Raw genomic sequence first — 22,104 nt, 5'->3', positions numbered from 1 at the left:
GCATTGCGTGCTACATTCTAAACCTCTTTAAGTTGCTGGGATAAAATAGATTGCTTGACTCAAACCAATAAAAGAGAAACTGTTTATGTTGTATCTGGTATTATAAAGAACAGAATTTTATACTTGTGAAGTAATAGTAATAGCTCACTTTGTTGAACACTTAACCTTGTACCAGACATTATTCTAAGCTCTTTACTTATAGTTGCTACTTGTGGATAGTGTGGCCATTTCAAGGTAGCTCTTTTCTCTCAGTTGAGTCTTGAGTGTATGGTGTTCAGAGTAGATAGCATTGTGGATAATTTGTGTTTTACAATAAGAAATATAGCATCTAAATAATATATCCACTTTGTTTTATTAATTTCATTATGTATTTAAAATGCAAGTGAGATGGAAAACACTTGATTTTTATCTATTTCTATAAACCTTGTAAGAGTTTAATGTGTTCTAATTCTCTCCTTCAGCTTCTACATCCACTGAGATGTATGGAAAGACGGACTTTATCGCCCAACATAACCTGGGCAAGATATATAATCTTTCTAAACTTCAATTTTGTTTTTTCCTTTGAAAAAATATTAATAAGAACATGTAACCTCATAGAGGGGTGTGAGGAACATAGAAGCTGCTCAACGAACATTTTGTTAAGTCACTGGATAGATTGGAATGCCTAGCACATAGGTTGTTAATTAATGTTGGTTCAGTTTCTTTAGTTTTCCTTTAAGGTTTTGGAAGGAGCAGCCTCTCTTATAGTTTACTTCCTGAAAGTGATCTTTGTTGAACCTAAATTGCAGCAGTAGCTTTCTGATTGACATTCCCAAATCAGGAGTTGGGTATCCATCGCTCTTTTGAATTAATTACCTCTTTTGAAAGGAAATCCAAATTGCTTCTTTGCACCGTCCTTTTCTTCAAGCTAATTCTTTTTCCTTTTATTTTTTTCTGTTAAAATTTTCTTTTGTATTTCAATGCTACTAATATAGTGAAGTTCTGTATTAGAACTCTCAAAATGTAGCTCTAATATAAAAGGTCACAAATCTTTTAAAAGTAAATTAGCTTTTCTTACAGAATGAAAGAACTATTCTCCTTTAAGCTAATAGGATTGGCTGCAAAGTTATAAAGATTTCCATTTTTTTCTTTATGAAAAACCATTTTCCTTCACACTTTTAAAATCCCATAGTTTGTAACAGCCTTCATAAATCGGCGATTTCCGTTTTAGCTCTAACACAAAGCTTTTCAGCCAGTCCTGCTGTCAGTGTACCTGCTGCTTGACATTGACAGGATTCCTGTCAAAACCCAGGTTTTGCATAAATTAGTGTTTAACCCTGGACAGGCTTTTCCTCCTCACTTCAGTGCAGCTTTAAAAAGACTGTCATGCCCTTATTCAAAGATAATGAAAGTGAAATTTGACTGTTGTATCATATATTTTATACTTTGAAGAAAGGAGTTTATAAACTGTTAGAATACCATGAACTTTCCTAGTCGTTTTGATTTCTCTTTGAGCCTTAATTAATAATACTCAGTCTTGCAAATTGCTGTGCAATGTAGACATCATCACTGATACTTTGATTCTAGTCCAAAGGATCTATTTACTCTACTTTTTAATATGCTACTTACATTTGGGGGGAAGGAGAGTTTTAAATTGAACAAAGGGGCATACTTTAAATAATCTTACAGATGATTAAGAATTATTTTAAAAGTTGATTGTTTTAATACAATTCAGGAAGATACTTACTAAATATCTGAAAAACCCAAAAAATATTTAACTCTATAATAGACTTCATGCTTTCCTAACTTGTTCTTGCTGTCATTCATTATTCCAGCCATGGTTGAATAGCAAAGGGAAAATAGCTTCATCCTTGAACAAGAAGAACATATTTAATATGATCACACATTTATTACGTTCTTCCTATGAGCAAATTATTCTCCAAAGAGTTTATAATCAGTTCTCCCCACTTCTGTTGACCAGCTCAGATGTTTCAGGTGTAGAATTAGAGGTGACTAAAATATGGTTCCTAGATTTCAATAAACCCAGATATAGAATCATTATAGAATCACAGTATGTCTAAGAGTTTTAATTGAATCAGGTGATACATACTGTATAATTTTCTTTTACCTAAGTTGATGGAAATAAGTTAATCTCCTTTTTTATTCATGGAGAAAACCTTTACGATACCTTTTTCCTCCTTCAGCTATCTAACCATCAAAAATGATTGAGGTTTCCTAGGCTTGGAAAGAAAATAATTTTTTAAAAAAGAAAGCTAACTCCTTATATAGTGAGTATTTTGAAATCTCGATGTGAGGAAAAAAAATTCATAAATTTAAGCATATTGAAAGAAATATGTGTTTTAGATAACAAGAAGATATATTCTCTACTTAATGAGGTAAAATAGAAATGGCTGAGAATGAGGATTAGAATTTCTTCTGTTCAAAACATGATTAACATTAGAATACTTAGTGTGTGCTAGGCACCATGTATGACTCTTGACGTATATATCTACAGGATCTGTGTAAAATAAATATTAGTATTCTCATTTTACCCACAGGAAAACTACAAATATAGGTTCAAAGCCATTTAATAACTTGTTGAAAATCTTTGAGTTGATAAGTTGCAGAGCTGATATTCAGGTTTAGGACTTTGACACCATAAAGCATGATGCTACATGTTACCTATAAAGGGAGGTAAATGATACCAACCTACCTGAGAATTTTGATATGAGTTTAATGCAATAATGTATATGAAAATGTTCAGCATAGCAGTAAGTTTATTCTCAATGTATGATAAGTTGTTCTGACACAGTGTCTTTCAACCATTTAGTTCATTCGATCTTGGTTCTCACAGATTTTAAGTAGAGAATGGAAGATGTATGTGGGTAGAGGTATCAGCTGGTATTTCTCAAGGAACTTAGAAATATTTTATGTAGGAAAGGGAAAAAAAACAACCTATTTTTTTTAACCTGCTATTTCATTGCTAAAATAGTTTAATCTTATACTAAGACTCTCTTTATCGTCTAAGTTTCACTAGAATCTAGTTTCAAGATTGAGCTACATTTTAACTACCCATATAGATACTAGATGGTAGTCCTCTAACTTCCACTCGCTCTGCAAAAATAAAGACTAACAAATCATCAAAATGACTTGTCAGAAATATCTGATGTAATGCCACATAGTTATTTAGAATATAATAATGATAATACTGTGCCAAAATTAGTGCATAGACTTCAATGGTCCTTAAATTTACAACTAAACTTGTATTTAGGTTGGGAAAATAGTTCTTTACAAATATAGGATACAATAGATCTGGGAGTAGTTTGTAGGGATTTCACCTGATGGCAATCACAATATGAGTGAGTAGTAATTGAGCAATTGCTAAAAACATTAAAGGAAGATTAGTTGCCTAATAGAGTACCTTCATCATGAGAAATAATAGCATTTTGTTCTAGGCAGACCATACTTGGAATATTATTCTGAGTACTAGATTATGTAGAATGGTAAATACTAAAATGTATAAAGGAAAAGATGATCCAGATGATGGAGATTCTGGAAATAATGGTATTTGACCAATGATTCTTATTAATACAATAAGGAGAGGTATAATACTTGCTTTTAAATAATTTAAGAGTTTTCACATGACAAAGAAAATAGACTAAACTAGAAAGTGTAGGTAGAAGTTCCAGAAGGTAGATTTGCACTTTCTAGTGAAGGGAACAAGGCAGTAGAATGGGCTGCCCTTGGAAACCTGAGCTCCCTCTACCAGAGGTATTTGAAGGAAGCAGAATCACCATTTGTGTGTGATAACATAGATGAATTTTTACTACAGAGATCAGATCAGTGACTCCTGGAGTACCTCACATTTCTAAAACTATAGCTATAGCTTTATTAGTCAGCTCAATAATTGATAAGAATTTTTAAACATATGTTTTCTTTGTGTTTCAACAAAGAGAAATAATTATGGTTCGTTATGCAGTCATTGTTATTATGGGTTGTTGGGCATGAATTGGGAGTTAAATGTGATAATGGTATTTGTTACATTGGGGCCCTACTTGCTTTAAGGCTTAATTTTTTCATTCTTTTCCTGTCACTCTTATGTTCCTTAACTCCAGGGGTGAAAACACCAACAAATGATTTTATGTTTGTCTCATTTGGTATTGCAATTTTTCCTTATTTATATAAAGCATTTTATGTCATCTCTCTCCTACTGCTAAAACCTTCAGTACTTTTTAGTAGCAGAGATCTGGCCTATATTTTATCAATTTGATGTGGAGATTTTTTTTCTAATTGAGTTTCTTAAATCTGTATTTCAGGTCACTATGGCATACCATATCTGTTGTCTCATTCGTCAGTCATATACGTAAAATGCATTGGACTGTTTTAGAGTAAGAAGCCATTCTGACATTATGATATAGCAATTATTACTTTCAGAGAAAGAATTAGTTAACCCATCTTAAATTGTATTAGCCTACCAATTTAAGATATAAAAATTATATAAATTATGAGAAAAGAATGAAATAGTTAACCTCTTGTGATTCGTGTTCATATGTCTTAACTATAAAATACTTGAAAACATATTTGCTCAGCATATTTGGGAAAGCAGTTTTTGCAAAAATAATTTACAAGCACTGACCTGAAAATATATCAATAGGCATAGATAAACATATGCATTTTCCATTATTAATCATCATTGCAATTTCTCTTTTTAAATATTGTTTCTGGCTGATTTCTTTTTATGGCATTTCTTAAAATTTTAAGAGTATAGGCTAAAGGCAACATGTAAAAGAAGTTAATCATATTAATATATTTTAACTTTATCTTAAAATATTCAGGTTTTATAGAAATAGTTTCTATAACTTTTGGTTGATCATTTTCAGTAATGCTCCTTCGCTAATTTCCTCCCTCCTTTTTTTTCTATTTGCCCTTTTCTCTGTATAATTAAAAAAGAAGAAAAAAGACCACCTCCCAACAAAACAAAACAAAAACAATGGTAACAACAGAATGAATTATAATGTGAAATTATTTTAGTTTTTGTGTATAGTGTTTGAACCTCTTCAGAAATGAAAGGAAGGCGGGTGGCAAGAACCTTGCTTCTTGCATTGGCCCTTTCATTTTCTGCAAAGGCTTTACTACTTTTTTTTTTTTCCCCCCAAAAAAAATTTGAGCTAAGGTTTTGATTTTCAGCTAAGTTCCTGAATGTATATAGTTTAATTGAAGTGGGCATATATATTTTATTAACATAGAGTCATTCAATTCAGAATAATAGGCCATATAGATTGTTTATTTGCTAAGCTCTTTATAGGTATTATCTCATGTAATTCTCCTAGTACACCTGTGAGGTTATTACTGCTTTCTATGTGAGAAAACTGAGATGTAGAAAATTGAATAACCATGCCTAGGACGTGGTGGAGTCTAAACTCAGACCTCTTACATGCCAGTGCTGTGATACACTGTCTTTCAAGGAACTCTTTGAGCAGATTGACATCTTTTTGAGCAGGAATATGCTCCCTGGTATGGCTTATGGACAAATTTTGGGATCTGTTTAACCTTTAGCAATGAGTTTTAGAGAGGTACACATTTTTACAAGTTCATTCTTTGGTCTTTACTGTAGCATTTCAACAAAGATAATAATCATTAAATGGTGTTTATACTAGCTTCAGGGCTGAAGCCATTCATTTAAAATTGACCATAGAGGACATTAGCTAAGTGAAACCAGACACAGAAAGACAAATACTGCATGATCTCAGTTACATATGGAATCTGAAATAGTCAAACTCACAGAAGCAAAGAGTGGGATGATGGTTGCCAGGAGCGGGGAATAGGGGGAAATGATATGTTTGTCAAAGGGTTCAAAGTTTCAGTTATGCAAGGTGAATGAGTTCTGGAGATTTCATGTACAAAGAGTGACTACAGTGACCAATACTGTATTTGTGTACTTGACATTTGCTAACAGGAGAGATCTTAAGTGTTCTTTCCACAAAAAAAAGAAAGAAAAGAAAGCAAATGGTACTATGTGAGGTGATGGATATGTTAATTAGCTTGACTGTGATCATTTCACAGTATATACATATATCAAAACATCAAGTTATGTGCATTAAATGTATGCAATTCCTATTTGTCTATACCTTAATAAAGCTGAAAATTTTTTTAAATAAAAAAATTGACCATAGAAAAATTAAGCTATTAGAAAAAATTAAGTAAAACTATTTGAAGCAAGAAATGTAAACATACATTTTGTGATGCAATGAAAAGAACTTTAGATTGTACGGCCTAGGGGGTCTTCTTGAAGCATGACCACTTAACATAAGCTAATTCTCTGAGCTGTAGTTTCCTTGTCTATAAAATGTTGAGATTAAGTAATTTAAAACATTATTCCAAGGATTAACATGCAAAATGCCAGGCACACAGTGGAATAAATATACATACCTCCTTTTTTTCCTATTTCAAGTGTAAATAAACCCAGATGTATTTTGGAATGGAGGATTCATAACTTTTATCATTTGAAATTTCATAAGGGTGAAATCTCTTAGTCTTTTCTTGTGTTATATTCTGCTAAAATGTGGATGCAACCTTTTCATGTTTAGTTAAATTTTTATGACTGCCTAAACTGCCAAAAATAGCTTGTTTATGTTGTATTAATGGGTAGAAGATCTTAGTGATGTTAGAGGAAGGATAATGATGAATAGTTACTTTATTTGCTTCTACTGTCATTTAAAAATCCAGTTTTTCTTTTATGTTAAAGTTTGGTTGTTTTATTTAGATTTTGCTTTACTTGGCAGAGCATATAATAAACCCTTGAGCTAGGTATGGAGATGATTTCATGATATCTTATAGAATCATCAATAATTTTAATTTAATATAACTTTAGAAAATACAGTCTTTAAGAAAGAAAAATCAGAACTTCAGTGAAATGTTCCACAGTCCTGAAATTTTGCATGGTACAGGTATGAAAACATTATTATGTCAGCCATGCATTTTGGAATAGTTATTTAGTAATTAGATTTTGAATCAGATTTTTCTTTTGTCTTGAATTGGCATTTTTTTTTTCTTCCATAAAATGTTTTGGTTCAAATAAAATATTACTGGACAGAAGGGAGACTATGGTTCCCCAATATATTTTCTTCTAAAATGGAATTTTATTTTACTTAAAGTTTCAGAAACTAATATAAATGAGTCTGGTATCATAAAATGAACTATATTTGGTTGTATGTTATAATAACTTTCTCATATGTTAATGAAGCCTGAGATTTTTTTTTCCCACTTATGTATATAAGGTGAGTTTTCATTATCAAATAAAACATTTAATGTATAGGAGTCAAGAGTAGGGTTTAGATTTTCTCTGTGATAATAGGCAAAGGGGAAAGGGCACTAAACTTAGAGTCAGAGGTCTGCATTCCAGTTCCAGTTCTACTAGATTACTTTCTCATATGAATCAAGTTACTCCACCCAGTTGGTTCCCAGTATATAGCAGAAGTTAACTAGGTTGAGTTTTTACTTTTTGTGCTTTGGGGGTTACAGAACTTGGAGATTCTGAAGAAGAGACAGCCAAGTGGGGGGCAATACTGCCAACACACATGTGAAAACACTTTAACTCAAGACCATCTATCTTATTGTATTGGAATTCTATATAAAACTTCATTTGAAAAAAGAGTGCCGCATTTACTCCCCAAATAAATAATAAAATATAAATCTGTTCCATTAGATTTATCTTCAGTTTCCTTTCTACTTCTGAAATTTATGATGTCTGTATTCCTCACCCTCTTTACTTGGTAGCATGGTGGGGGACAGCTAGGCCTGTGAGTCAGACCTGCGTTCTAGCTCAGGTTGGGGCACTAATTACTTGAGCAAATAATATCCTCTTAGTTGGACTACCTGTTTTTTACAAAAACTTCCTGTTTTATAATCTGTGGCTCCAGGCTACTGTGGCCCAGTTTCTTTTGTGGTGGAACTATAAGTATTGAAGTGGAACATATTTCTTAAACAAGGGTAATTGGTAAACTAAAGTTCAGTGTTGATAATGATACATGAGTCCCGTGGGCACAAAGGTTATCTATAATCTTCACAGAAAATAAGGGTTGATCCAGCTTTTACTTTCAATTTACTCTAACATAAAGGAATATTAGTATAATTAAAAATAGATCATTTGAAAATATTTTAAGTTCTACTTTTAGAGCTCATAATGTTTTGGGAAAACAGATTTGTCTTAATGGTGATTGTTTGCTTAGGTTTTATGTTAAAATTAGTTTACATTTCCATATTCACAAGCTAACTAGGCAGGCAAAAGATGGCTTGGAAATTCATAGAGTGAATGGTTCATATGCGAATCACCGAAGGAGATATGTATTCATTAACATTTCCTTTTTCGAAATATGCTACATTTCAAGAATTATTGTTGAGAGTACATTGAATTTCATATACTGGCTTATGTTTTATGACTACTAACTATACAAATTCTGTTAAAAGGAACTAGACTAAATTTTACTAAATTACACATAAAATAGTTATTAAAGGACAGGTGACAGTATTAAGTTTTTCTAAGTTTTTTTGTAATCAAGAGAATAATTGCCATTCCCACTCCCCACTTCTGACAACCAAATTATCTGTCATTGTCTCCTTACAAAAGTTATGACTGTGGGAAAATGCTGAAGGAATGGTAATTTAAGGTAAAGGTAATTCATTAGATTAAGTAAATATGAACATGTAGCTGGAACAGAGGAAAACATATTAAGTATTGTCAGCAAATAGAACCCCCCAAAAAAGTTCCTTAGAGAGTTTGGTCAGCAAAGGCAGAGGAAGAAATGTCCAAAAAGAAAGAGGGGAAGAGTTCTAACCCAAACTTGCTAAATTTCAGAATTTTTTTCCAGGCTGCCCAAGCAGTTAGGAGTGGGAAGTTTCATTTGCCTAGCCCAGGGTCTCCCAACCTCAGGATGTCAGCATTAGGCCTGGATATCCTGTACATTGTGTAGGATGTTTAGCAGCATTCCTGGCCTCTACCCATCAGATAAAGTAATAGCTCCCTCTAGGCATTGCCTAATGCCCCCTGGGTGGCAAAAGCACTCCCAGTTTAGAACCACCGATCTAGCACCTTCCTTAGAGTATTGGCTCTCTTCATGTTACTGTTTGTGCAACAGACACCTTGACTTCTATTAAAGTGTGTTTCATACCTGCTAATGAAGTATATTATGTTCCAGGTTCGAAGTGACCAATTTACAGCAAACTTTGGTAACATAGCTTATTTATAAATAGGGACTATGTAAACAGTTTGTCTGCATTCTCACTCCAGATACAGGATGTATTAATACTAATGAGAGACTGAAGATGATTATGAAGGAAAGATGTAGTTGTAACTTGTCAGATGTGTTTTATAGATGAAGTTGTGTACTGCCTTTTTGCATTTTATTTATTTTTTCAAAATACCACTTCATGCTTGGTGTTACAATGAGTAATGCATTTTTATATCTTTTCATTAAGGAGAAATCAACTTGTAAATATTGGCATGAAAAGAGGGCTCATTTTGAATGTTACTTAGTTTTTAAAAACCAGATTTTATCTTATAACAGCTGAGGTGAGCAAAAATCTGAATCCTGATAAAATGGTTCTAAATCTCAAAAGCTTAGGTGAAGATGACATTGGACTGTTCCCTTTTATGAATATTATTACAAATCTTGTAAGGAATCTTGCCTAAAAGTCGGAAACAAAATGGCCCCAGTCTGGACTCTTCCTCTAATGAGGTGTGTGACTTGGGAAGATCACTTGTCTTTGGTTTACAGATTCATCTGTTGAGCTTAGAAGAATGGACTAGCTGGCCTTCCAGGCCTATGCCAGCTCTAATCTAGTATCAGATTTTTAAAAATATGTTTAAGAACTATGAAATTAAAAAAAATTGTTTGAGTTTTAAATCTGTTACAGAGTACTGAGACCTAAAGGAAGAAGATAGGTTAGAAGAGGAACAAGGTCTAAATTTCATTCAAAGATGACTCAAAATAAACTGATCTATTAAATTGAGCTGTGTATTATGTAAAGTAGAAAGAGGTGCCCATTTAGTGCTAAAAATTATTAGCTACAGACTATAAGAAGTAGTTGTAGGTAACCAGATTTGCCCTCAACAGCTCTGCAGGAAGAATATTTAAAAGTTAAAAAAGTACAGATTGTACCTTTGACAATACTAACTGAAAACCAAACTGTCAGAATCTTTTTTTTTTTTTTTTTTGGCTTCCACTTTGTATAAAAAGATTGTGTAGACATCAAATTATATGAAAAATTTCATGGTCAGTCATCTCTATAAAACCATTTAATTGGCTCTGTTAGTACAGTCTGAAATTTTTAAACACAGTAGAGATAGATTTTCAAATAATAGTGTCATTTTTATTATATAAATCCAGCTTACTCAGAAAATGCAGTGTCCTACCTCTGTGTATGTTATTGGTAAAGTACATATTTTTAGATGTTCTCCAGCCAGTTCTGTAGCCGAATGTGGAGAAAAATAACATTCCATTCTAATTCCTAAAATAATTACTTCATCTCCTACAGTATGAAATATACTTTCATACTTTTCAGTTAATATGCAGAGCTTCAAATATTGTCATTTGTCTTCAAATTAAATAGCTTCTTTTCAAATTTAGCTATAATATTTGACAATCATCATTCAAAACAGTGACCATAAAAAATAACTCTTCTTTCCAGAATACGTTTATATATTTTCTTTCTGCATTTTATTAATAATTGCTTTGCTAAATTATAGACATAATATCTGACGCTTCTAACCATTTTGAGATTGATTGTTAATGAAAGGGGTATAGGGAGAGAAGAGCTCATCTGGAAGTTTGTCTCTAAGAGGTAGTTATTGACTTATACCAGCTATATTGTCAGATTTCTCTCTTCAGTGATCATAGCCCCTCAGGATGATCATTAATTTTTAGCTATTGGCTTCTTTCTTTTACATGAAGACTGAGACTTAAAAATTTAAACAGCAGTGTCTGCATTCAAAACTCAAATTTAGAAATATTAGGGCAAAGTCACAAAGCTTTCCCAGCCTTCCATATTCTTTATATAAAGTAGAAATAATAGTTTTTTCTTAAGAATACTGTGGAGGGTGTCTAATAATGAGAATTAGGATTTGATCAAATTATCTTAGTATCTTTCTATTTCCATTAGGTAAAATTGCAAGAGTTGGATCTGTAAAAATTTAAAGAATAGAACTCAGTCTTTCATATACTTTCCTATGTTATTAATAGGGTCAAAGGAAAGCAATCTTTTGGGAAAGAAGATTCAAAGATAAAGTGGGGAGGAGGAAGAAATAGGATTAATTTTCAAAATCATGGAAATTATTGTGCTTTGATAATTCAGTTGGAATTTAAACTCTACTTAGTGAAATAAGTGCTCTTTCATAAAACAGAGAATTGATTTTGTTCTGTCTCTAATTGGGCACATATTTCATACCTATGTTAATTCAAAAACACTGTAACAGGGTGGCAGCACTCAGTAAGAAACCAGTGTGGCTTTGGCTACATTTCCTTGCTTCTAAGCCCTATTCAAATATTATAATTAACTATATTCTTTCTGCTGTTTAATCTGCTTATCCTAATTTTCTCATGCTATTCCTTGAGCTGGTAGGTCTACTCCCTCAGTAAGAAAGCAAAGGAAAATAAAATAGTTTGAGTCTCACTGTGGTGATTCCTCTATCCTGCATGAAGCTTTCTTTATATATAAATTGTATCCTCCCCCCATTTCCAATCCATTATTTTTTCCTGTCTCTAGATGTTAGGTTCTTAATGATGTTGGAGATTTCATCATATGAGGACAGACAGCTGGTGAACATTGTCTGGCTCTTCAGCCCCTTTTCCATACCCTTCCAAAACCCCTTTCCATGATAAATACTTAGAAATATTGAGAAGCCAAATATTCAAGAAAATTGTTATTGTAATGCTTGCTTTTCTGTGTTTTCACCACATTGTATCAAGTCATGTAATGAGATAATCATGCTATTATTTGGAAATAGTTTCCTTTTCTAGAATTAAATTTGATTCTGATCCTACCACTATTCTTCTGTTACCAAGGACCAAAAGAGTTTTAACAATGTCCCTGCCTTTTTTCTTTCCCCTTTCCCTTGTCTCCCTCAGTTGTAAAAGTTGACAGATGTGAATCCCAGGGCAGCTTAACAGGGTATATTAAAATGGGGGCCATAAAGTATATTTAATTTAGGAAACATGGAGCTGTTTTGAACATGTAAAATCACTGCTCTTTGCAAATAGGAGGAAGAAGGCACCTACGATCAAACTCTGGAGTTCCGCAGAGGAGGTGATGGCCAGCCAAGACGATCCACTCGGCCAACCCAGCAGTTTTACCAACCCCCCCGGGCTCGAAACTAGTATGAAAAGGTAAAGCTAACATTGTGAAGTGGTTTCCATATAACGAAAGGTGCAACTCATGTTAAATATGTAAGTCTAATTACTGATACTTCATAATAATACACATAGAAAAAACTAATTCTTTAAAACTACTTTCAATTATATAGTATTTCAGATTATACCATAGTTACACCCTACGTTTCCATCAGACTTTTCCCCACAAATGCTATTCCTAATCCTCTGTTTTCTCTATACCTGCTGTTTTCTCTATACCTGCTCTCTTGTTGTGTTGGAGCTGCTGACAATCTGTGAAATGACTATAAATTTGAAAGCAGGAAGGAGGTGAAAGAAAGCAAAGGACTAGATAATTACCAATCTGGATAATTGAGTTTATTTTTTATTAATTTGAATTCATTTTAAGAAAGATGAAATGTTTCATCTTAAGGAATTGGATGAAGACAACATGATTACTTATAGAAATGTATTAATAATTTTTGAGCCATATGCTATCGATCTAGAAGCTTTCATCTCTAAGTTTCATGAAGAGTTGCTGTGTGAAAATCATCAATAGGAAGAAAGAGAAATATAACAAAAAAGTCAGAAAATTATGGGACCAATCTAAGGCATTTCATGTGGGAAAACAAAGACCCTATTTCTTAATAAGTTAAATTATACCAGAGCTTTTGAACATTTAAAAAAAATCAGCTTTCCCATGACAGCTTTTGGTATACATTGCCCTAAAAGACTATTTTGGACTTAATTGTATCTTTTTTCTCAGTCTCTGCTTCTCAGTAGCAAGACCACTGAGAATTTTTTAGAAATTGTTCTCAATTCCTCATTTCAGCTATTCATTCTGCTAAGCTGTTATCCACTTTGTATTTTTCCCCTGCTAAGTGACTCTCAGTTTTTCAAACCAGTGGTGGCTATTGAGTCCTTGGAATAGGGCTAGTCTGAATTGAGATGTAATGTAAGTGAAAACTACATACCAAATTTCAAAGACTTAGACAAAAAGGTAAAATATCTCGATGATAATTTTATATTGATTACATGTTGAAATGATAATATTTTGAATATATTGAGTTAAAATGTTACTAAAATTAATCTCACCTATTTTTAGTTTTTTAATGTGGCTATTAGAAAAATAAAAATTACATGTGTGTCTCGTGATATTTCTGCTGGATAGCACTGTCCTAGAACCTTATATTTCTTTCACCTTCCCCAGATCTCCTTTTATTGGTTAAAAGGTAGTTCTGCCATCCGAAGTGAAGAAGTTTTTTTCATGCTTTCTAACCCTCAGCTTCTTGTTTGATATCCTGCCTAGAGTGGAAGCCTAATGCTAATTGACCTCTGAATTACTGGAGCTAGCCAGCGTGGCAACTTTTTCCTTTTATCATTGCCTTTCCTTTGTGCCTAATACAGAGTCATCAAGTAAACAGTCATGACCTGCTGACCGTAGTAACACAGAAGAGCTACTTCTTGACTCTGAGCATTTTTCCTGTAGAATTGGTTCTTGAGTTAGTGCCCATGATTATTTTTAAGCAGAATCAAAGTATGTGTAAGGATTTAAGCAACTTTGCATTGCACAAGATTGGACATATACCTTTTAAAATAAGCTCAGTGTGCTTAGAATTAAATCGCTTGTTAAGGAGAATGAAAACTGAGAATTCCCTCTTAGCTTTCCAAGCTCTTTAAATTGCTTAAAACAAGGTTTTAAAATGAGGCCAAAGGTTGTCAACTCCCTTATTCCTCTAGAGCACTGGTTATCTGATAGTGGACTGCAGGACTCTAGGTTTCTTCAGGGTAGCCTCTGGGGCTGTTGAAGATAAGAAGGAGCTAGCAGGGCTAGAAGTCAATTTTATGTATTAGGGGTCCCTGGAAAATTTTCTTTGAAAAAAGACTAATGCTCCTTAAAAATAAGTTGTAAATCATAGCCCTAACTGTATCTTATCCAGTGCAAACGGTTCCTAATCAACTGAAACATCACAATCTTAGCAGTTTTCTACGTTCCCTGAGTTAGAACTTCAATCTTGACAAAATGCTTGCTGTGGATTGTACTATTGACGTGGGAAATATGTAACGCAGAAATTTTGGATGTGTGACATTGATAAGAAAATTAATTTTGAGGGGCAGTTCCATCACAGTATCATTTAAAAACCTCTCAGTACAAGATTCACCCTAAAAAATAAATAAGATATGTGATCTTGGTTGAAGAAAACTATTACTTATTTTAACATTTAATTCAGAAGCATGTTTTAAAAGACTATGAGCTGTAATGAAATATCTCTTTGAGATACTATCTTTGTTGTTGTTGTTTTTTTTTTTTTTTTTTTTTTGAGAGAGAGTCTCACTCTGTTGCCCTGGCTAGAGTGAGTGCCGTGGCGTCAGCCTAGCTCACAGCAACCTCAAACTCCTGGGCTTAAGCGATCCTCCTGCCTCAGCCTCCCGAGTAGCTGGGACTACAGGCATGCACCACCATGCCCGGCTAATTTTTTTTCTATATATATTTTTAGTTGGCCAGATAATTTGTTTCTACTTTTAGTAGAGACAGGGTCTCGCTCTTGCTCAGGCTGGTCTCGAACTCCTGACCTTGAGGGATCCACCTGCCTCGGCCTCCCAGAGTGCTAGGATTACAGGTGTGAGCCACCACGCCCGGCTGAGATACCATCTTTGAATGGAAGTTTCAACAATAATAAGAATTATACTTTTTGCTCGTTACACAACATAGTATTTTCTTATTTTTTATTTCCTCACTTCTGGTTTTCATTAACTTTTAAACATCTAAAAATAAGGTATACATTGTAACCAGCCATTTGACTTACAGCAAATATAAGCATGAATTCTAATATATGCTAAAAATTTTTCTAAGGCTTTGTTATCTAAAATTATTTAGGATAATGAGAAGTATTGAAAGGAGCTTTCTCTTTTAAAAAATATAATGTTATGGTCATAATTTTTTTTTTTATGCTTTGGTTACTTTGCTAGGTGATGAATGATACAGAGCTGTTCAGTAACTTTATTAAATTAGTATGTTTTGATAAAGTTTTAGGTATGTATCACATTCTTTGATTCTCTTAAAAAGTTTTTTTCAAGGTCCCCACACACTCTCTTCCTCCCCCACACACATACTTCACCAATGTGGAGAGAGAATTGCATTCCACTTGAGCCTGGAACTAAAGACAACATCCATGACTAACAAAGCAACAGATACCTAGGAGTTGAGGCTGAGTGAGAGAAGGAGGTCTCAAGGAGCAATGTGGGGAAATATGCCCAAGTCTGGAAAATTTGGTGACAAGTCAGAGATGAGACATAAGCCCCAAACTCCATACTTCCTGGACACTGTCATAATTATTACAGACAACTTGGAAATATGAGCAGATATAGAATAGAGAAATTATACAGTTCTGTAATCAATCAGTGAAATTGACCAAAATTTTGTGCATTTGAAGAGATTTCTGATGTGACTGGAGTCCTAGGAACTGGATACCAATTAGTAGGAGCAGTCCATAGAAATGAATTTTAACCTCCACATTCATGGTAGGGCAGAGTCCTCTGAAGACATTGTAAAGGCAGAGGAAAACCTAAAAGGGGGAGGAAGCAGAGTCTATAGCAAGCAGCTCTCAGTGGCTACTGCAGAATGCAGGAACCAAAACAGTGGGTGTTAGAAATATTTATTGGTGGTGACAGAATAGTATGGCTTCAGATACACTGAGTGTTTGATGTATTTGGTGGTATCATGAACTTCTGAATGAGAGAGTGATGTGATCAAAATTAAGCTTAGCAAATACTGTTTTGGGGTATAGGATGGACTACAGCATCAGGAGGGAAAGAACCTAAGAAGCTATTGCACGGGCCCACTCGAAGAGTGGTTAGAGTTGCACGTCCTGCTGTGAAAAGAAAGAGAGGGCAGACCTGTGCAGGAAGAGTTTGTGAGACAAATCAGCAAGAAGCTCCCGAGTACTCCCGAGGTCAAGGCTCAGCATGTATAACACTTCCCTTTGAACTTCATTCTGGTTTCTTATTTGTTTGATGAAAGAATGGTCTTCAGAGTTTCACATATTAGCCAGAATTGAACTAGTAGCTAAGCATAGACTACAACATAAGTACTGTGACCTCGTTTATTTTCAAAGGTCTAGTTTTTAACACCATTTTTAGGTAGTAAAAGATGTATTTTTAAGTGTTAATTTTTTTTTTTTTGACAGTCTGGTCCAGTATTCCTTTGCAAAAATTTTTAAGTCAAGATTAGGAAAATGATCACTAAAAATTTAGCTGTTACAGAACCCGTAAGGCCAGCAGGACAGGCATCATGTGAGGATAACAGTATTTATTTTCTAAGCAGGAGACTGTTTACCTGGGAAGACTTATGAGCTGTTTGTATGCAGCCATGGGGACTCCACCAGTCCCTGCCAAAGCACTCTGTCATGCAGGAAGCTAAAACAGTACTGGAACGAGCAAGTCTTCTCTCACCATTTATCTCACCTCTTTCTGCTGTCACCACCCAGAGTGGTTTCCCCTAGAAAGGTACCTAATAAAGGTGTGGAGCAGGCAGGAGGAGGTGACAGAGCAAAACAAATTACCTGTATGAACTAACTCAGTTCAGCGGTGTGCACGAGAGGAGGTGGAGGGGGACAGTGGTCCACGGGCAGACTGCATCTTTTTGAGGTCATCCTCTGTGGAAATCTATTCAGTTAATCCAGACTCCCGAAATCAACATGCTAGCAATAAAGGGTCTGACAGGGGCAGAGATGTACCTTAACAGTGACTAAAACAAAAAATTATTTTTAAAAATTTTGCTTTTTTCTTTACATACTGCTTTATAGAGATTAAGTTTATAAATTAGCAGCATTCAGTTTATTCTACTTATAGTCTATTGATATTTCTATAAACACTTCACATTCACAAGTAAATTTTAGCAGAAGTGTATCTTGACAAAGTATGGGAAAGTTAATTTAAGGGTTCAATTTCATTTTCTTTCTTTCTTTCTTTTTTTTTAAATAGAATCTTTGTGAAGAAAGGAACTGTTGACTGAAATATCCTGGTCAAAACCTGTTGATAGACTTCCTACTCTCCCTTCAGAATAAGAAGCAGCCACAGTGGCTATTAGTATATGAAGAAAGAAAAAGAAGATTTTAGGGTGGAAAAAAGGTTCAACCCACACAAAGAATGGAAAAAATACTGAATTAAATAAAGCAAACACCTTTTGCAAATGAAAGGAAGAATTTTTTTCTTCTGCCATAAATAAAACCATTGTGCTATTATATACATTGTTTTACTGTCTGTTTTATTTACCTGATGTTATCTTTCTTGTTCATTTAGTATTAACCCCCATACCAATTGCCTTCTATGGAATAGCAGTTACAGCACACTGAAGCCTCCTCTATAACTATAGAATAAACTGACTTAGCTTGCTACAGTTCTTATAGAGACAACCTGAAGCCAATAACAGTTCTTAATATGGTAATAGCTACTAAACATGACAGCAAAAAGTAGTTAAAACTTGAATATGTTTTTTATAGCACTCTAGTAGCTTTTTCAAATGTAATTGAATTCAAAAAACAGGAATTCCCTTCCTTATAAAATGTGCAATGGATCTTTCAGGATGCACCCAGTTGCAAGTAACTGAAACCCCATCTTAAACCAGCTTAAACATTAAAGGAAATGTACTGGCTCACTTCACTGCCAGAAGTGCAGTAGGTTTCAGGGTTGGTGTAATTCAGTGCCTCACGGATGTCACGAAAGACCGATTCTTAGCATCTCTCAATTCTGCCTTTTCTGGAATCGGTTTCATTCTGTAGCAGGCTGCCCCCTGTGGCCACAAGTTAGCTAACAACTCCCAGAGCTTTTAAGTGCAGGAGTGGGGTTGGGGCTGCTTTCAGAAAGGCACACAGAGAGAAAAAAAAGCTTTTCTCCTTAGGCCACATTTACCTGTTTTGTGCTACTTCTCTACCTATGAACCAGTAACTCTAGCAGGGTCTGTGGGTTATTTTAGGCCTGATCCACATGCCCCAGCCTTAGAAATAGGAATGGTCAGTGGGGGTGGATTGGAGACAGGATATGCATCCACAAGTCAGGTTACTGCCAAGAGGAGAGGGAGAAAGTGTTGGTGAAGCAACCAGAATGTCCATTACAGTGAACAAATTGAGCTACAAACTCTTCAATTAATGGACAAAGACAGTCGTCCTCCAGTCCCTGTCCCATAAAGCCAGAAGTGAACAATTAAAACGAAAGAATGAGAATAAGGGAGGGAGGGAAGGATGAAAAAGAATATTTGGGACAAAATAATAAAATGTGCTTTGCAGAAGAGGGCCTTAGGCATTCTCTTGGGGCCTATAACTTTTAGTTTTCTTTGTTAGCCCTCAGTTGATAGTAGTGTTTTGTTTTTTGTTTGTTTTTGTTTTTACCCTTACTTGCATCATAATCAACAAGAAGTGAGGTGGGTCTGGGCATTGCTATTTTTAGAAGATCTTCAAATGATTCTAACGTGTGTCCTAGGTTGAAAACCAGAGGAAGGCCCTTGGTAGTTTTGATGAGTTTGACAGCTGATAAGTCAATAAGGGAAGACGCAGAAGAACTTAGACTGAGTTCTAAGGGTGTGAGTGAGGCTAGCCATCTGTTCCACTGAATGCACTGATACCCTAACTACTGCCTGAGGCCCTCTCCTTCAAAGCAAGTACCAAATTTGTCCATTATTTTGGTCAGAGGATTCTCATTCATTCTGTCTCTTTCTTTCCTTCTCTTTCTTTTTCCCTCTTTTCTTCCCTCCATCCCTCCCTTTGTTTCTTTTTAATTGTGCACTTTGGGCTTCAAAGGACTAAGACCTGGAAAGACTGTCTTGTCCTGTTGAATGAAGACTGTCACTTACTTGATCTTCCAGGCTGAGGCCACGACAGCAGCCCAGCCCCATGCAGTTCTCTCCTGTCTGATGGGCCTTTCTTTGTGGCCCTCAGCTACACACCAGGGCTAGCCCATGCCTAGTTTAGCTGACTGCAAGAAATAAACATGGGAGGAACAAAGAAGGAAGACACAACCGACAGTGGTAAGAGTTATGTTCCCACAGCGACTGGGCCATCAGTCTTGCCAGCACTGACCCTTGACTGGCACACGCAGGACAACAAAATTCAGTCCTGTGCGTGAGCAAGTTTGCGTGTCAGTGCGTGGCCTGGAGAACCTTCACTGGGCCCTGCCTGTTGTCCCCTTCTGGGGTGGGTAGATATATTTATGCTGTATTTCAAAAGTAAAAAGTGTGCTGGATTATCTGTCATTCTTCCCCATCTCACATTCCAGTAACACTTCTAGAGATAAAATACTGAAGATAAAAATATTCCTTCAGACAATATGTTTGCATAAAGAAAAAGACAAGGCCACAGATACCAAAAACAGTTCTATATAAATAGGAAAGAGAACAGGGCTAGCTCAAAAGCTTTGTTAACTCCGGAAGGGAAACCTTGAGTTTTGTGTCATATAGTTTATATATGATGGGAAGGAGAACCCACATACTCCAGGCTGTTCAGGGCCAGGGAACGCCCGACAGACGGCCATGGTGGCAGTGCCGGCCTGGCCCTGAGGGACACGACGGGCCGCATGGGATCCAGCACCAGGAAAAATGCAGCCTGTCTGGAACCAAGGCAGGTTCACCTCAAGGTGGCCACGGCTTCAGGGGCAGGCTTGGCAGGGTCACCCACAGAGCTCAGTCCCCTAGGTTCCCTTTCTTTTGCCTGTTTTGTCAGCCAGTATGGAAGGAGGGCCTGGCATGTTCCTTAAAATAGGGTCACAATCAACTGCTTTAGTCAAAGAGGCTTGTGAAAGGGATAATTGGGCCACCACTCTAGAAGCAAAGCTAATTAATGCTCCAGCATTTCAAAATCTGAGGGATGATAAGGTTGATAAACAGACGCATTTGGCAGATACCTATTTTCTTCTCAGCCTTTTGAGAACACAGGCATGAAACACACCGGAAGCACAGTGCCTGCTATTAAAGACTTGGCATTCTCCTGGGCTAGAGAAACACGGAGTAAAGCTAGGGTTGTTATTTGTAGAATAGCGGGCTTAAAAAGGCACTTGTTATAAATATTAGATTTATGATATTCTATAAATCTAATTCTGCTCACAAGAGGGTGAAACTGTTTCCCTTGACAGAGCCCAGCAGGTGCCAGGAACCCAGTGGTCACAGGGCAAATGGAAAGTTAAGTTAAGCAGTATCAAACAAAGGAAAGGGCTCTTAGAGAAACACCTGAAAACAAAGAGGAGACTTTCAGACCCCTCTAAGAGAGGACTCCCGTCCATACCCCAGGATGTGGAGATCTTAGTGGTAGAACCTCTTAAGAGAGCTCTCCTGAGTTTTAATTCACTGGGGGTGGTCTCTGGACTAGTGTGGATTTTTCTGGCATCCTGGTGGCTCCTTTCTCTTTTTCTTAATAATTTTTCTTTCCCTCTTTCTAAATAACACAAAGTCTCTTTTATGATCATGGGTAGACCAAAAATGTAGGTCAACATCTCAAAACATTGCTTGCTAGTATTGTCAGGGATACATCACATAATCCAGGGTAGTGAACATTACAACTCGAGAAAATTATATAACGTCATATTTAGTTTCACATTGCGATGCCTTCATTGAAGGAATATGCTGATTCAATTTGGAAACTGCTGGGGTCCACGTCAATGAGATAGTTATAAAGGGCTGGGAAAGGCCGGCCGTCCATTTTGCCGGGTCTAGGTAGTTTTTTTCAAAAAATGGTAAGTTTAGAAGAGGTGTAGTAAGGAAAAATACCCTTATGAAAGGGCAGGCAGAACTTTTTTTAAATACCTGTTTTTATATCAGCAAGTTTGAAGGTTACAGAAATATCTACAATAATCACAGGCTGTTAAATGCTTTGAGGTTTATAGGAAAAAAACAGAATCTAGAGGAATGTGGTGACATAGTCTAACTTCAGGTGGCAAGCTCTTCACCACTAAAGAAAGGCAATTTTGCTAAGTTTACAGGACTTCTGCTTATGGTTAGGATACAGCAACCAGGGATGGATTTATCTTCCTCCATGAAACAGTTGAACAACTGGACAAAATACATGAGATGTTGGAACTCAAGGCATTGGACACGAGGCAACAAAGTACAGTGACTACTGGACTCTTGAGTGATAAGAAGCAAACTAGACGAGCCGTACAAATTGGTGCAGATTACTACAAGGAGAAAATTTCAAAGCTGTTGTGGGGGACGGGGGTGGGGGCGGGGGAACCCAGGCAATGCCTCTTGGTCTCTGAGTTGAGAGATGGAGGTGGGAGTTGAGGGAAGACAAAGTAAGTAATTTTGCAGGGTATAGAATATCAGAGATCTGGTTCATAGACCTAAAGGTAATACCTACAATTATAAATCATCTGGGAGAAAACAGGAATTCTTTGTGACCCAAGGTTAGACAAAAAGATCTTAGATATAACACCAAAAACATGATCCATAATAGAACAAACTTATAAATTGTACTTAATCAAAATTAAGACCTTACCCTCCTCAAAGACATTGTTAAGGGAATGAAAAGACAAGCTACCAACTTGGAAAAAATATTTGCATATCTGATGAAGGACTTGTTTATGGAATGTATAAAAAAATTCTCAAAACTCAGTAAGAAAACAACCTAACAAAAAAAAAAGGCAAGAGATTCAGACAGGCAGTTGACCAAAGAAGATATGAGTATGTACAAAGCTGTTCAGAATCATTAGTCATTAAGGAAATACAAATTAAAACCATAACCAAATAACTACTACACACCTATTAACACGACCGACCACA

General features: G+C 35.5%; 1 protein-coding gene across 4 annotated transcripts in view; it reads left to right on the top strand.

Annotated features, from left to right (window-relative positions):
• The window catches only part of TDRD3 (tudor domain containing 3), a 134,789-nt gene extending 117,201 nt beyond the window's left edge, over positions 1-17,588 (top strand). For 3 of the 4 annotated variants that reach the window (XM_045566632.1, XM_045566635.1, XM_045566634.1), the window contains 2 exons: positions 12,234-12,359; positions 17,325-17,588. In XM_045566632.1, the coding sequence (XP_045422588.1) occupies positions 12,234-12,350 (117 nt within the window). In that variant the 3' untranslated portion in view covers positions 12,351-12,359; positions 17,325-17,588. Of the gene's footprint in view, positions 1-12,233; positions 12,360-17,324 lie in introns of those variants that run through there. The other variant, XM_045566633.1, reaches the window with a different exon arrangement.
• Positions 17,589-22,104: the final 4,516 nt, after the last annotated feature.

This window comes from Lemur catta, chromosome 13, assembly GCF_020740605.2.
Source record: "Lemur catta isolate mLemCat1 chromosome 13, mLemCat1.pri, whole genome shotgun sequence".
Classification (NCBI taxonomy): domain Eukaryota; kingdom Metazoa; phylum Chordata; class Mammalia; order Primates; family Lemuridae; genus Lemur; species Lemur catta.
The sequence above is the reverse complement of the archived record's forward strand: the minus strand, read 5'-3'. Positions and strand labels throughout refer to the sequence as shown.